The following is a 14,598-nucleotide window of genomic DNA, read 5'->3' on the forward strand; positions in this document are numbered from 1 at the left end:
TTGTAGTGCTTCACTGCTGAGCATTCAGGATAGTCCTCACAACTTCTGTTCTCGTTCGTTCTAGATCTTATTCTTCTCAGTCCCCCAGGTATGTTATGGCTAGGATGCACCTTTATGACAGGTAGGCCTGGAGTTATTCTGGAACCCTAGTGTCGCCCCTCTCCCACAATTGCCTCCTATGTCCTTCTTAGGTGTTGTATGGTAGACAGCCAACCTGTAATTAACTGTCCTGCCGCTGTTTGAAGTAATGCGTGGAGACTGTTACTTCTTCGGTGCTCCGGCCACCGGCTATGCGCCTCAGTAAGATGTTGCCATTCTCGGGGCACGACTCCTACTGGATATCCTTTGTGCTGATTTCGTTTCTCACTGTTCCACAATATCCTTCCTTTCTTGTCTCTTTCTTAGGATACCGCCGCAAGGTAGTGCAGGTGCGGTTCCGTAACAATCTGTCCTTTCGCTAAGTACCTTCCAGATTTCCCAGTTCTGACAGGTCCTCCCTGGAGCTCTCCCAGGCTTCGTTCTCCCTAACTTCCTGTCCGACCCCTAGTTTTACAAATGTGAGAAGTGGCCCAATTAATAAGCCTTTTGCTCCCCCTAGTGGCCGGAGTGTGAAGTGTAGTGTGTGCTTGGTGATACCTGGTCAGTAGAACTCCTTTAGTGCCATCAGACGTACCATCACTCCCCTTAGTGGCAGAGCGACGTTACTGCATCGACCAGATCTCTGGGGTGCTGCAAGGACATCCAGCAGAGGGCGCATCACCGCGACTGAAGGTAACTACAGGTCATTGACCTACATTCCATTCATTCCCCGGGGTTTTACAGTCAGGAGCACAGCTGCATTAGCAGAGCTTCTGCATGTAAAATTAGTTAACCCCTTCAGATGGATTTACATCGTTGGACGTGACAGAACGACAGAAGGTATGGGATATTGTTGTTTTTTTATTTTACCTTTTTTACAGAACGAGGGTCTTCAGGTGGATTACCAGTATAATAAAATATTACAAAAACCTGTGTATTTATTTCATTAAAATACTTTGTAATAATAATGTTATTAATATCTGCCCTCAGTCACTGGCTTTACCATTCTGGCGGAGAAAATTGCGCGGGAGCCCACGCCAATTTTTTCTGCGATTTAACCCTTTAAATTAATAGCTAGAGCGCCCAAATTTTGCACATACACACTACTAACATTAGTAGTGTGGAATATGCAAAAAAAAAAAAAAAAAAGGGATATGAGATGGTTTACTGTATGTAAACCATGTCTCATATCATGTCGGGTTTGGAAAGGAGATAGCAAAAGCCGGCAATTGAATTACCAGCTTTTAAGCTATCTAGCGCTGTATGATATATTAATATATATACATATATGTGTCTCACTGGCATATATATATTTATGTATATACCTATACTATGTGTAGACATTTATCTTAGCTATTCTATTCTAACCTGTCAGTGTGATTTTACTGTACACCGCACTGAATTGCCGGCTTTTCTGTAGAACACCACTGCGTATTTCTCGCAAGTCACACTGTTGGTCCGTGTGTAATCCGTATTTTTCTGGCCCCAATAGACTTTCATTGGCGTATTTTTTGCGCAATACGGTGACAAACGTAGCATACTGCGTTTTTCTACGGCTGTAGAACACCATATAATACGGATCAGTAAAATACGGCTGATAGGAGCTGGGGCATAGAGAAGCATTGTACCGTATGCAATCTGTATTTTCAGCACCTCTATTACATCCGTAAAACACGCTAGTGTGAGGCCTGCCTAAGTGAAAGCCTGTTCCTATTAATTATACTGTATGTGTGTAAGGTTATATGTGGATGGTGTCTACAATCCAATAGCGGAGCCACTTGTTTTTTCTTCCACAAACCCGCTTCTGTTAAAAGCCAACAGTTTTTTTTCCTAAAGTGGCTCTGGTGGCGGTTTTGCACTCATTTTCGGTGCGTCTTTTTCCTATATCTTCTATTATAGGTCGACTTCACAGTCTTCATGGGTTGAAATTTTGCTACGAATTGTTTGTGTAGGCTTAAAATCTTAACCTAAAATAACAGGTGATGGTCGCATTCAGTAAGGTGAAGTTAATGAATGTACCTTTTGTCTGCAAGGTCTGTCTTGTTTCCAACCAGCATTATTATGACATCACTTCCTCGCTCTGTTCTGACATCATCAATCCATTTGGATGTTTGGTGGAAGGAATTCAAATCTAGAAAACAAACATGAATATCCAGATTAACACAAATAGATTGGAAGGGAGTCGTGCCTTGTACAGTGAATTTTCACATTATATAATACTATTGTTTACAGCACGTGAATGTATTGTCTGCTTTCCAGAGAAATGTCCATTATACAAATAAGGGCTCATTCACTCCTGGGTTTTTCGTGGTTGCGCGCTATCCATGCTTTTCAGAGATAGCACCTAATAAAAGTCTATGGGGCTGTTTATATGTCGGTGATTTGTGGAGACAAGTCCAATGTTGATTCACGGCAATAAAAGTCTATGGGTCGGTGAAATAATCGCTCAGATGCCATCAGTTTGCCATCTGTTTTTTTTTGTGGACTGATAGAAGGTGGCGAAACATTTTTTTTATCAGAAAAAATTGATGTAACTCTCACCAAACTCTGAAGAAACTATGATCCAAAACACTGATGAAACCAGAACCAAATTTCTTGTATGGCCACATTCACGCGTATTCGGTCAGCATTTTATATCAGGATTTGTAAACCAAAATCAGGAGTGGGACAATCAGAGGAAAAATATACTGTAATAGAAACATGTCACCACCACCTCTGTATTTACCACCCACTCCTGGTTTTGGCTTAGAAATATGAGGTAAAATACTGACCAAATACTGATCATGTGAACGTGGCCTATAAGAAAGTCACTGACGTGTGTGTGAGCCCTAAGATTTGGACATGTGAATGTATAGAATTCTGGAAATAAATTTACTATCTAAGGCCATGTGCACACGTTCAGTATTTGTAAAAAAAATACAAATGGCGCCATTTTCCAAGACCCGTAGAGTCTCCATTTTTCAGGACCTATTTCGGGGTACATATGATATTTTCATTGCGTGTTATAAACTCGGCGAATGCAATGTGAGAAAACCTCTCATTGCACTAGCTAGCACTAGCAACAATGTTAGTCAATGAAATTTGCAGCAGGCTGCATAAGGCCGGTTTCACACGTCAGTGGATCCGGTACGTGAGGTGACAGTTTCCTCACGTACCGGAGCCACTGACACACGTAGACACAGTTAAATCAATGCATCTGTGCAGATGTCATTGATTTTTTGCAGACCGTGTCTCCGTGTGCCAAATACGGAGACATGTCAGTGTTCGTGGGAGCACACGGATTAGACGGACCCATTAGAGTCAATGGGTCCGTGTAAAACACGTACCGAAGACGGACATTGTCCCCCCCACTGGAGACACTGACTCACGTAGACACATTAAAATCAATGTGTCTCTGCACATGTCAGCGTGTTTTCACGGACCGTGTGTACGTTTGGAAAACACAGAGACATGTCAGTGTTCGTTGGAGCGCACGGATCACACGGACCCATTAGTCCATTAATTAAAATACTTACCCAGCTCCCTCGGCGCTTACATCCTCTCAGCGTCGCTGCTTGTCCTGTATGAGCGGTCACGTGGTGCCGCACATTACAGACAGTGATGAATATGCGGCTCCACCTCCCATAGGGGTGGAGCCGCATATTTGTTACTGTAATAAGCGGCACCACGTGACCGCTCATACAGGAAGAGCTGCGACGCTGAGAGGATGTAAGCGCCGAGGGAGCTGGGTAAGTATTTTAATGCCAACGTGGGGGCACACAGGGGGAGGGAGGGGGCAGATTACCGGCAACTTTATTTTAAAAATAAATTTAAAAAAAAGATTATTCATTCCTTCTTTCCAGCGAACGCTGCTGGGAAGAAGGGATGAATACCGGCTTCAGCACAGCACGCAGGGGACAGCGCTTAACTCTAGCGCTGTCTCCTGCACGGTCCGTGTGGTCCTCAGTCGGCACACGGGCGGCACATGGCTGCCGCACGTGTGTCACACTGATGTTCAATGTAAGCACATGGACACGGATAATTCCGGTACCGATTTTTCCGGTACCGGAATTATCTGGACGTGTGGGACAGGCCTAAGGCTGAGTGAAATGGCAAAGAATAACTAATGGAAGTCGATTGGTGCGAGAAAAAAAAAAAATTACATGGCACATGGACCATGCAATTTTTGCACACCTATCTCATAGGAAACCCGACATTTCATCAGCCGAGTACAGTAAATTCCCAGCGTGAATCATCAGAATACAATAGAAGAGATATATAGATAGACTAAAAGAAAAAAATGGTGTGGGGGTCCCCCATATTATTCATATTATTCTTAGCCAGCTGAGAGAAATCCAACAACTGTGGGCTGATATTCATAGTGTGTCCCAGGCTATTTATATCAGCTCAAAGCTGTCTACTAGCCTTTACTGGTTATTAACAAGGGGTATTTTTAATTATCAGCAAGGGCTAGGCAGAGAGCTGGGTGCTGATTTTAATATCTTAGGAAAGGACCAAGGATATTGCCCTCCTGCCAGACTAATAATATCAGCCCTCAGCTGCCCCAGAAATGGTGCATCCATTTGATGCACAAATTCTGGTTGCTTTGTAATGTCTGCTGACATCAAGCCCAGAGGTTAGTAATGGAGAGATAAACATAATTGCAGATGTGCACTGCCGCATAGAATAACAATGGGCCGAGTGCAATCTGATTTTTTATCAACTTGCACCCATCCGATCCATTCGCTTGTGTGAGTGAGCCCTGTCAGAGTTTGATCCGAGTGTCAGCGCTCTGTGCTCCGATTCTCTCACATGAAAGAATTGCAGTACAGGTGCAGAGGAGACGAGAAAGTAGTTTCTCCATCTCCTCCATTTCTGCTTTCCGCTGAGATTGCACTGCACTCGGAAAGTATAACACTGAGCCGAGTGCTATGTGATAAAAACGGGATAGGCCTCAGACGTGTTATATGGCAGTGTGAGTGAGTAGCTCGGTAGCTGGGTTATCAATGTTAGAACGCTATTAACCCGCATATTAACCCCAAAAGTACTATGAGTCTTAATGCCCTTTATGAGGACCTTTCCCTGGATTTTTTTATTTAAACTAAGTACCTCCTGTATTTGCTGCTGCTCTACTGAAAGTTTTTCTTTTCCATTGGTTACGATTTATTAAAAAGATATGCTCCCTGGTAATAATAGTGCAACTTCAGCCAACTGGGCATATACCACAGAAAAAAACAAACGCCCACAGGGAAGGTCTGTGGTATACGCCCAAGTCGTTGAATGAAAAATTTGCACAATTACTACCAGGAGTCATAACTTTGGAGTGCAGGGCACTGATGAAAAGGAAAAACTGACCCAGCATCAGTGATGCAAGGGCTATAGGAGGAAGTACTCCGTTAAAGTGAGAGCATTCAGTGAACCAAAAGTAGAAAGTACCCAGTGGTTCTCCGTAGCACGTGTATAACCTCATCCTCGGTGTCAGTTACTATTGTGACAGCGCTAACAAACATTGCCTTTCTGAGTGCTATAATTAAAGTAATTGATCTCCTTGCTGTTATAGCACATGCCTGGATTTGTGATCACAGCTCTGAGGAAAGTGATAAGAAGGTGATTTACACATGCGAACAAGATGCTAAAGAGCCACTAAATAGCAACTGTTAATTACCTAATGGGCTAATAATGCTTCTCTGAATTGAGAGTTTCCCAGCGGGGTCTGAGGCTGCTAGTGACACACTGCAATGGCCACCATCGCCTGGAGATGGCGCTCACTATGGGCCCAGAGAGCAGCATGCACGAGTCCTAATTAAATCCTGTCCTGCACACCTCCCCTAACGAGCTTTTCTTCTCCTCTATTCTGAAGGATCTTCTCCTGGTCACAAGCTGAATGTTAATTATCAGCCTGGACAGGGAACGTTAGAAAACATACCGAGACCTTAATTACAAAGGTCTGGTTGTAGGAAAACCGGCGCTTCTGTCCTGTTTACAAAATTGGATAACAATTAGCAATTCATGTCAGTTTTCTTGGGAAGGGGAATGATGACTAAATAAACATGGAAACATTGTGTGGCCTCATTCAGACATCAGTGAATTTTTTCCAGTATATAAAATGTGATTTTCAGCTGATTTTCATCAGTATCGATTTTTACCATCAGTGATTTTCTCGTAGGAAAAAAAATAAATGACAACATTTCTCCAGTCCTTTGTAATGCTAATCACAGACAGCACATGGATTTTTCCATAGACTTGTTATGGGTAGTTTTTATCAATGACTTGGTGTCACGATATTGTATGAAATGTAATATGATTTTGTAGCTTTGCCTGTTAGACCCATGCTGCGGGCTGAAAAAAACCCTTCACTCTGTGTTTTGCTTGCTGGAATGTTTGTGTAGAAGAGGAATTTTTATGACCGCTATAGCTGTAGTTGTAGTTGTGCCAGCTAGAACTGGTTTGATATCCCTCTCAAGACATGCGGTTCTTTGTCCTGTTATAGTGAGATATTGGGCCACCGATTTGGGCTAGGAAAATAATAAGTCCATTTTGCGAATCTCCATCGGCGGATCTATCAGACACTGTAAGCGTGAGCCTCTAATTCCAACAGGTAAAAAAAGTACGGATTTCTCCGGAACTGTGTGTCCCAACTAGCCCGAACTTGGTACGAATAGAAAGCCAATTGTAAAGTAAGAAGAATGAGGGGTGTGCTGGGATTCTGACATGTTCAGGAGCGTAGATACAAGCATTATACAAATTTGTGTTAAATTTGGTGAGTCTGAGGAGAGAGGAGGGTCCGAGGAAACCAGCCCTGTTAGTGATGTCACAGGGCTGCAGTTTATAAGTTTTCTGCCAGGCACCCAGCAGTTAGTCTTGCCTGAGGAGCTGTTCCTATCCAGACCTCCTGATGCACTGGGACATTTGGGGTTCCGCCTACCAGCATGGTTTTGCCTTGAAATGACCTGAACACATGTATTTTTTTTAATTACCTTGTGCATATTTTAAATTGTCTCTTTTGTAACATCCTTGTAAAATTTTGATAAAACACTGCCCAATGTTTCGGAGTAAAATATTCAAATTACTAGTTTTCGTTCTTCCTGCTCTAAAACGTACCGTAAGACTTCTGAAGGGAATTACGCTACTGTTTTGGGTTAGCTTCGGACCCGTTTAATCGAAGCTGGTGGCAGTATACCTTGCACTGTGCCTTTGGGAGTCATTGTAGCGACGGCGGTGTTGATAATTATTATTCCTGCCTGAGTGGGAGTAGTTATATCGCCTCGCTGCAGCGTGCCCAATAGCCAGTACATAGCAGGCAGCCTTTCTGGCGACTAATTACCCTAGATGCAGTACCTAATCTGACCTGAGGGTGAGGGGGGCGCCAGAGAGCTGCAAGTTCTCAAGCGGAACTGTAAAGCGGGATATACATAAACCCCTGCAGTTTGTGGTATATTGTAGAGCAGCGGGATAACTAAAATAAGCCCCTGCTGTAAACGGATAGACCAATAGCCTTGTGTGTGTTTTCATCACAGTGTAGCAGTGGAGGGATAACTAAGATAAGCTCCCCTGCACATGTGATAGCCGTCTGTTGGCCTAAAGTCACCCGATCCGTGACGTAGGGATGACGGTTATGGTGTGAATCGTGACACTTGGATCAAAAACAGAAATCACTCACATTTTTTTGCAAACCACTCTATCCGCAAAAGAACATGGGCTTGTGAGCAGCCCTATAGATTAAAATGGGTACATGTTCAAAACATGTGAAAAACACGGGCAGAACATGTATGTGATTCACAGATATCTGCGTAAGACCACGTTCACACGTTCAGCATTTCGTCAGTATTTTACCTCAGTATTTGAAAGCCAAAACCAGGAGTTGGTGAAAAATACAGAAGTGGTGATGTGTTTCTTTAAGGCCGGAGTCACACTACAGCGAGATACGGGCGAGGTTAAACCAAGCTCTGGCACCGGCACTCCGGAGCGGAGCGTGTGGCTCCATGTATTGCTATGCGGCCGCACGCTCCGCTCTGGAGTGCCGGTGCCAGAGCTTGGTTTTAACCTGCGAGACTCAGCTGTATCTCGCTGTAGTGTGACTCCGGCCTTATACTTTTCCTCTGATTGTTCCTCACCTGGTTTTCGCTTATAAATACTGAGGTAAAAAATACTGAATGTGTGAATGCATCTGTATATCACTGAAAAAATACATGTTAGAAAATGGGATAAAAAAAGTTTAAAAAACGCATTTAACCCCTTAATCCCATATGACGTACTATCCCGTCCAGGTGACCTGGGACTTAATTCCCATGGACGGGATAGTACGTCATATGCGATCGGCCGCGCTCACGGGGGGAGCGCGGCCGATCGCGGCCGGGTGTCAGCTGCCTATCGCAGCTGACATCCGGCACTATGTGCCAGGAGCGGTCACGGACCGCTCCCGGCACATTAACCCCCGGCACACCGCGATCAAAGATGATCGCGGTGTGCCGGCGGTGCAGGGAAGCATCGCGCAGGGAGGGGGCTCCCTGCGGGCTTCCCTGAGACGATCGGTACACGGTGATGTGCTCACCGTGTACCGAGCGTCTTCTCCCTGCAGTCCCCGGATCCAAAATGGCCGCCGGGCTGCATCCGGGTCCTGCAGGGAGCACTTCCGGGTCAGGATCAGGCTGCAGCTGCAGCTCTAATCCTGCCCGGCTGTATGTTAGATCACCGATCTAACAGAGTGCTGTGCACACTGTCAGATCGGTGATCTGTGATGTCCCCCCCTGGGACAAAGTGAAAAAGTAAAAAAAAAAAATTTCCACACTTGTAAAAAAAAAAATAAAAAAAAAATTCCTAAATAAAGCAGAAAAAAAAAAAATATTATTCCCATAAATACATTTCTTTACATAAAAAAAAAACAAAAAAACAATAAAAGTACACATATTTAGTATCGCCGCGTCCGTAACGACCCGACCTATAAAACTGGCCCACTAGTTAACCCCTTCAGTGAACACCGTAAGAAAAAAAAAAAAAAAACGAGCCAAAAAACAACGCTTTATTATCATAACGCTGAACAAAGAGTGGAATAACACGCGATCAAAAAGACGGATATAAATAACCATGTTACCTCTGAAAACGTCATCTTGTCCCGCAAAAAACGAGCCGCCATATAGCATCATAACCAAAAAAATAAAAAAGTTATAGTCCTCTGAATAAAGCGATGCCAAAATAATTATTTTTTCTATAAAATAGCTTTTATCGTATAAAAGCGCCAAAACATAAAAAAAATGATATAAATGAGGTGTCGCTGTAATCGTACTGACCCGAAGAATAAAACTGCTTCATCAATTTTACCAAACGCGGAACGGTATAAACGCCTCCCCCAAAAGAAATTCATGAATAGCTGGTTTTTGGTCATTCTGCCTCACAAAAAAATCGGAATAAAAAGCGATCAAAAACTGTCACGTGTCCGAAAATGTAACCGATAAAAACGTCAACTCGTCCCGCAAAAAACAAGACCTCACATGACTCTGTGGACCAAAATATGGAAAAATTATAGGTCTCAAAATGTGGAGACGCAAAAACTTTTTTGCTATAAAAAGCGTCTTTTAGTGTGTGACGGCTGCCAATCATAAAAATCCGCTAAAAAACTCGCTATAAAAGTAAATCAAACCCCCCTTCATCACCCCCTTAGTTAGGCTAGGTTCACATTGCGTTAATGGGTTAACGCTAACGGACAGCGTTGCACGGCGAAAATGTCACAATTAACGCCGTGCAACGGGTCCGTTAGCACAACCATTGACAGCAATGTGATTTTCAGGTGTAGCGCATCGCTAGAGCGTGCCATTTTCGGCTCGCGCTAGCAAGGTGCCATTCTTTTGTGGCGCGCCTCAGACGCTGCTTGCAGCGTCCGCGGCGCGCCCGAGGTCCGATCCCCGATCTTCCAGAGCGGGGACGTTAACGCGACCACTAAACACGACACCTAAAAAGACATTGTGTTAGCGCAATCCGCTAGTGCTAAACGGATTTCCCTAACGCAATGTGAACCTAGCCTTAGGGAAAAATAATAAAATTAAAAAAAATGTATTTATTTCCATTTTCCGGTTAGGGTTAGGGTTAGGGTTAGGGCTAGGGTTGGGGCTAGGGTTAGGGTTTGGATTACATTTACGGTTGGGATTAGGGTTGGGATTAGAATTAGGGGTGTGTCTGGGTTAGGTGTGTGGTTAGGGTTACAGTTGGGATTAGGGTTAGTGGTGCGTTTAGATTAGGGTTTCAGTTATAATTGGGGGGTTTCCACTGTTTAGGCACATCAGGGGCTCTCCAAACGCGACATGGCGTCCGATCTCAATTCCAGCCAATTCTGCATTGAAAAAGTAAAACAGTGCTCCTTCACTTCCGAGCTCTCCCGTGCGCCCAAACAGGGGTTTACCCCAACATATGGGCTATCAGCGTACTCGAGACAAATTGGACAACAACTTTTTGGGTCCAAGTTCTCTTGTTATCCTTGGGAAAATAAAAATTTGGGGGGCTAAAAATCATTTTTGTGGGAAAAAAAAGGATTTTTATTTTCACGGCTCTGCGTTGTAAACTGTAGTGAAACACTTGGGGGTTCAAAGTTTTCACAACACATCTAGATAAGTTCCATGGGAGGTCTAGTTTCCAATATGGGGTCACTTGTGGGTGGTTTCTACTGTTTGGGTACATCAGGGGCTCTGCAAATGCAACGTGACGCCTGCAGACCAATCCATCTAAGTCTGCATTCCAAATGGCGCTCCTTCCCTTCCGAGCTCTGCCATGAGCCCAAACAGTGGTTCCCCCCCACATATGGGGTATCAGCGTACTCAGGACAAATTGAACAACAACTTTTGGGGTCCAATTTATTCTGTTACCCTTGTAAAAATACAAAGCTGGGGGCTAAAAAATCATTTTTGTGAAAAAAAAAAGAATTTTTATTTTCACGGGTCTGCGTTATAAACTGTAGTGAAACACTTAGGGGTTCAAAGTTCTCACAACACATCTAGATAAGTTCCATGGGAGGTCTAGTTTCTAATATGGGGTCACTTGTGGGGGGTTTGTACTGTTTGGGTACATCAGGGGCTCTGCAAATGCAACGTGACTCCTGCAGACCAATCCATCTAAGTCTGCATTCCAAATGGCGCTCCTTCCCTTCCGAGCTCTGCCATGCGCCCAAACAGTGGTTCCCCCCCACATATGGGGTATCAGCGTACTCAGGACAAATTGGACAACAACTTTTGGGGTCCAATTTATTATGTTACCCTTGTGAAAATACAAAACTGGGGGCTAAAAAATTTTTGCGAAAAAAAAATAAATTTATTTTAACGGCTCTGCGTTATAAACTGTAGTGAAACACTTGGGGGTTCAAAGCTCTCAAAACACATCTAGATAAGTTCCTTAGAGGGTCTAGTTTCCAAAATGGTGTCACTTGTGGGGGTTTTTAATGTTTAGGCACATCAGGGGCTCTCCAAACCAACATGGCGTCCCATCTTAATTCCAGTCAATTTTGCATTGAAAAGTCAAATGGCGCTCCTTCCCTTCCGAGCTCTGCTATGCACCCAAAAAGTGGTTTACCCCCACATATGGGGTATCGTCGCACTCAGGACAAATTGCACAACAACTTTTGTGGTCTAATTTCTTCTCTTACCCTTGGGAAAATAAAAAATTGGTGGCGAAAAGATTATTTTTGTGAAAAAATATGATTTTTTATTTTTACGGCTCTGCATTATAAACTTCTGTGAAGCACTTGTTGGGTCAAAGTGCTCACCACACCTCTAGATAAGTTCCTTAAGGGGTCTACTTTCCAAAATGGTGTCACTTGTGGGGATTTCAATGTTTAGGCACATCAGGGGCTCTCCAAACGCAACATGGCATCCCATCTCAATTCCAGTCAATTTTGCATTGAAAAGTAAAATGGCGCTCCTTCCCTTCCGAGCTCTGCCATACGCCCAAACAATGGTTTACACCCATATACGGGGTATCAGCGTACTCAGGACAAATTGGCCAACAATTTTTGAGGTTCAATTTCTTCTCTTACTCTTGGGAAAATAAAAAATTTGGGGCGAAAAGATCATTTTTGTGAAAAAATATGATTTTTTATTTTTACGGCTCTGCATTATAAACTTCTGTGAAGCAATTGGTGGGTCAAAGTGGTCACCACACATCTAGATAAGTTCCTTAGGGTGTCTACTTTCCAAAATGGTGTCACTTGTGGGGGGTTTCAATGTTTAGGCACATCAGTGGCTCTCCAAACGCAACATGGTGTCCCATCTCAATTCCTGTCAATTTTGCATTTAAAAGTCAAATGGCGCTCCTTCCCTTCCGAGCTCTGCCATGCGCCCAAACAGTGGTTTACCCCCACATATGGGGTATCAGCGTACTCAGTACAGATTGTACAACAATGTTTGGCATCCATTTTATCCTGTTACCCTTGGTAAAATAAAACAAATTGGAGCTGAAATAAATTTTGTGTGAAAAAAAGTTAAATATTCATTTTTATTTAAACATTCCAAAAATTCCTGTGAAACCCCTGAAGGGTTAATAAACTTCTTGAATGTGGTTTTGAGCACCTTGAGGGGTGCAGTTTTTAGAATGGTGTCACACTTGGGTATTTTCTATCATATAGACCCCTCAAAATGACATCAAATGAGATGTGGTCCCTAAAAAAAAATGGTGTTGTAAAAATGAGAAATTGCTGGTCAACTTTGAACCCTTATAACTCCCTAACAAAAAAAAATTTTGGTTCCAAAATTGTGCTGATGTAAAGGAGACATGTGGGAAATGTTACTTATTAAGTATTTTGCGTGACATATCTCTGTGATTTAAGGGCATAAAAATTTAAAGTTGGAAAATTGCGAAATTTTCAAAATTTTCGCCAAATTTCCGTTTTTTTCACAAATAAACGCAAGTTATATCGAATAAATGTTACTACTAAAATGAAGTACAATATGTCACGAGAAAACAATGTCAGAATCGCCAAGATCCGTTGAAGCGTTCCAGAGTTATAACCTCATAAAGGGACAGTGGTCAGAATTGTAAAAATTGGCCCGGTCATTAACGTGCAAACCACCCTCGGGGCTTAAGGGGTTAAAAAATGCATGTAACCTAATTTAATACGTGCAGTAAATAGTGCAGAAATTCTGAAACATCAAAAACTTACTAAAAGCTCATTGTGGGAACCTAGCCTTATACTACACCAGCCAGCAAGTGTATTATGGCTATAATAGTCCTCATGGGTCCAAGCTGGCTACCTGTGATAATTATGTGGCTAGTGTGTTATTATTTATTGTTATAGCGCCATTTATTCCATGGCGCTTTACATGTGAGGAGGGGTATACATAATAAAAACAAGTACAATAATCTTAAACAATACAAGTCATAACTGGTACAGGACGAGTGAGGACCCTGCCCGCGAAGGCTCATAATCTACAAGGGATGGGTGAGAATACAGTAGTAGTGTGTTGAATTTATACATTTTTAAAATGTACTAATACATATGGGCAGCTTGAAACAAAGCCATATGGGTGGACAGTAGACACGGTAGAATTACATTCTACTGGTGCCATGGTAGGTGGGGACAAGATATATAAGGCAGGTTAGTGCGCCTTGTGGTCAGAGTACAGGCAAAGATACAGTGAGCTCATCAAGGAAGTGGGATAGGTGTCATAAGTCAAAGTGCACTTGTTCATAGCCAAGAGAAGTGTGGAGGATCTGTGGTGGAAATTGGCCGAGTAAGAGATATTCCAACCCTGAAATCCAAAACTATGGACATATACACTTAAATTGTTGTGAAGTAGGAATTGTTACTCGGGCCACCATGCTGAAGGTGATGGCACAGTGATGGGGAACATCATGCCGATAGTGATGTTGTATGGGGTGTCGCATTTCTATCCCTTTAAATGTGTAAACCCTTTAAATGTAAATGTGTTATGCTTCTATGTAATGTAGTGTAATGTAGGGCAAGTGTAGAACCTATCATAGGACACTAGATTGGGCTACGCTTTAGACATAGTTTGGTAGGAGGGGCTGCCTTTGATAACTAAGGGTGTCTTCCTGTTTTGTGGGCAGTAAGAGCCTGGGAGCAGTACAGCTCAGGAGGGCCTTAGTGCCCAGTTAGTCCCATGAGGCCTAAAGCCCGGGACCACACAAAGACAGCCCCGTAACTTCAGGTAAAGTACCCAACCATACAGTGTCCGGACAGACAAAGAATACAGCAGAGTCAGCTGTGCTTTCCATTTCATGGGACAGAAGTTAAGAGGAAGGCCTTAACCAGTACAGGGACATGGGTCGCTCGCCATGTGGAAGATCATTGCTTGGGCTGACGCCTTCCGTACCAGGGTGAAACGGACGGAGGGATACCTGGGTGTATTGAGCTCGCACAGGGAAAACACTGCATCATCACAAGAAGCGGTATGTCCCCGTAATGTACTGCAGGATGTAGAGGGAGGCATAGGGAAAACGAAGAATGTGAATTGCGTGGAACTTGATGATAATGCTGTTACTGACTGGAATGTGCTGAGAAATTCTAATAGTAAAGTTATACGTTTTAAGTTGAAAAAGGAC

At 43.2% G+C, this 14,598-nt stretch overlaps 1 protein-coding gene across 1 annotated transcript in view; it reads right to left on the reverse strand.

Annotated features, from left to right (window-relative positions):
• Positions 1-14,598, reverse strand: part of RAB6B (RAB6B, member RAS oncogene family) — a 115,772-nt gene that overhangs the window by 23,488 nt on the left and 77,686 nt on the right. The window contains exon 5 of the mRNA XM_069727922.1: positions 2,098-2,209. Coding sequence (XP_069584023.1) covers positions 2,098-2,209 — 112 coding nt within the window. The remainder of the gene's footprint in view (positions 1-2,097; positions 2,210-14,598) is intronic.

This window comes from Ranitomeya imitator, chromosome 5 (assembly GCF_032444005.1).
Source record: "Ranitomeya imitator isolate aRanImi1 chromosome 5, aRanImi1.pri, whole genome shotgun sequence".
Taxonomy (NCBI): domain Eukaryota; kingdom Metazoa; phylum Chordata; class Amphibia; order Anura; family Dendrobatidae; genus Ranitomeya; species Ranitomeya imitator.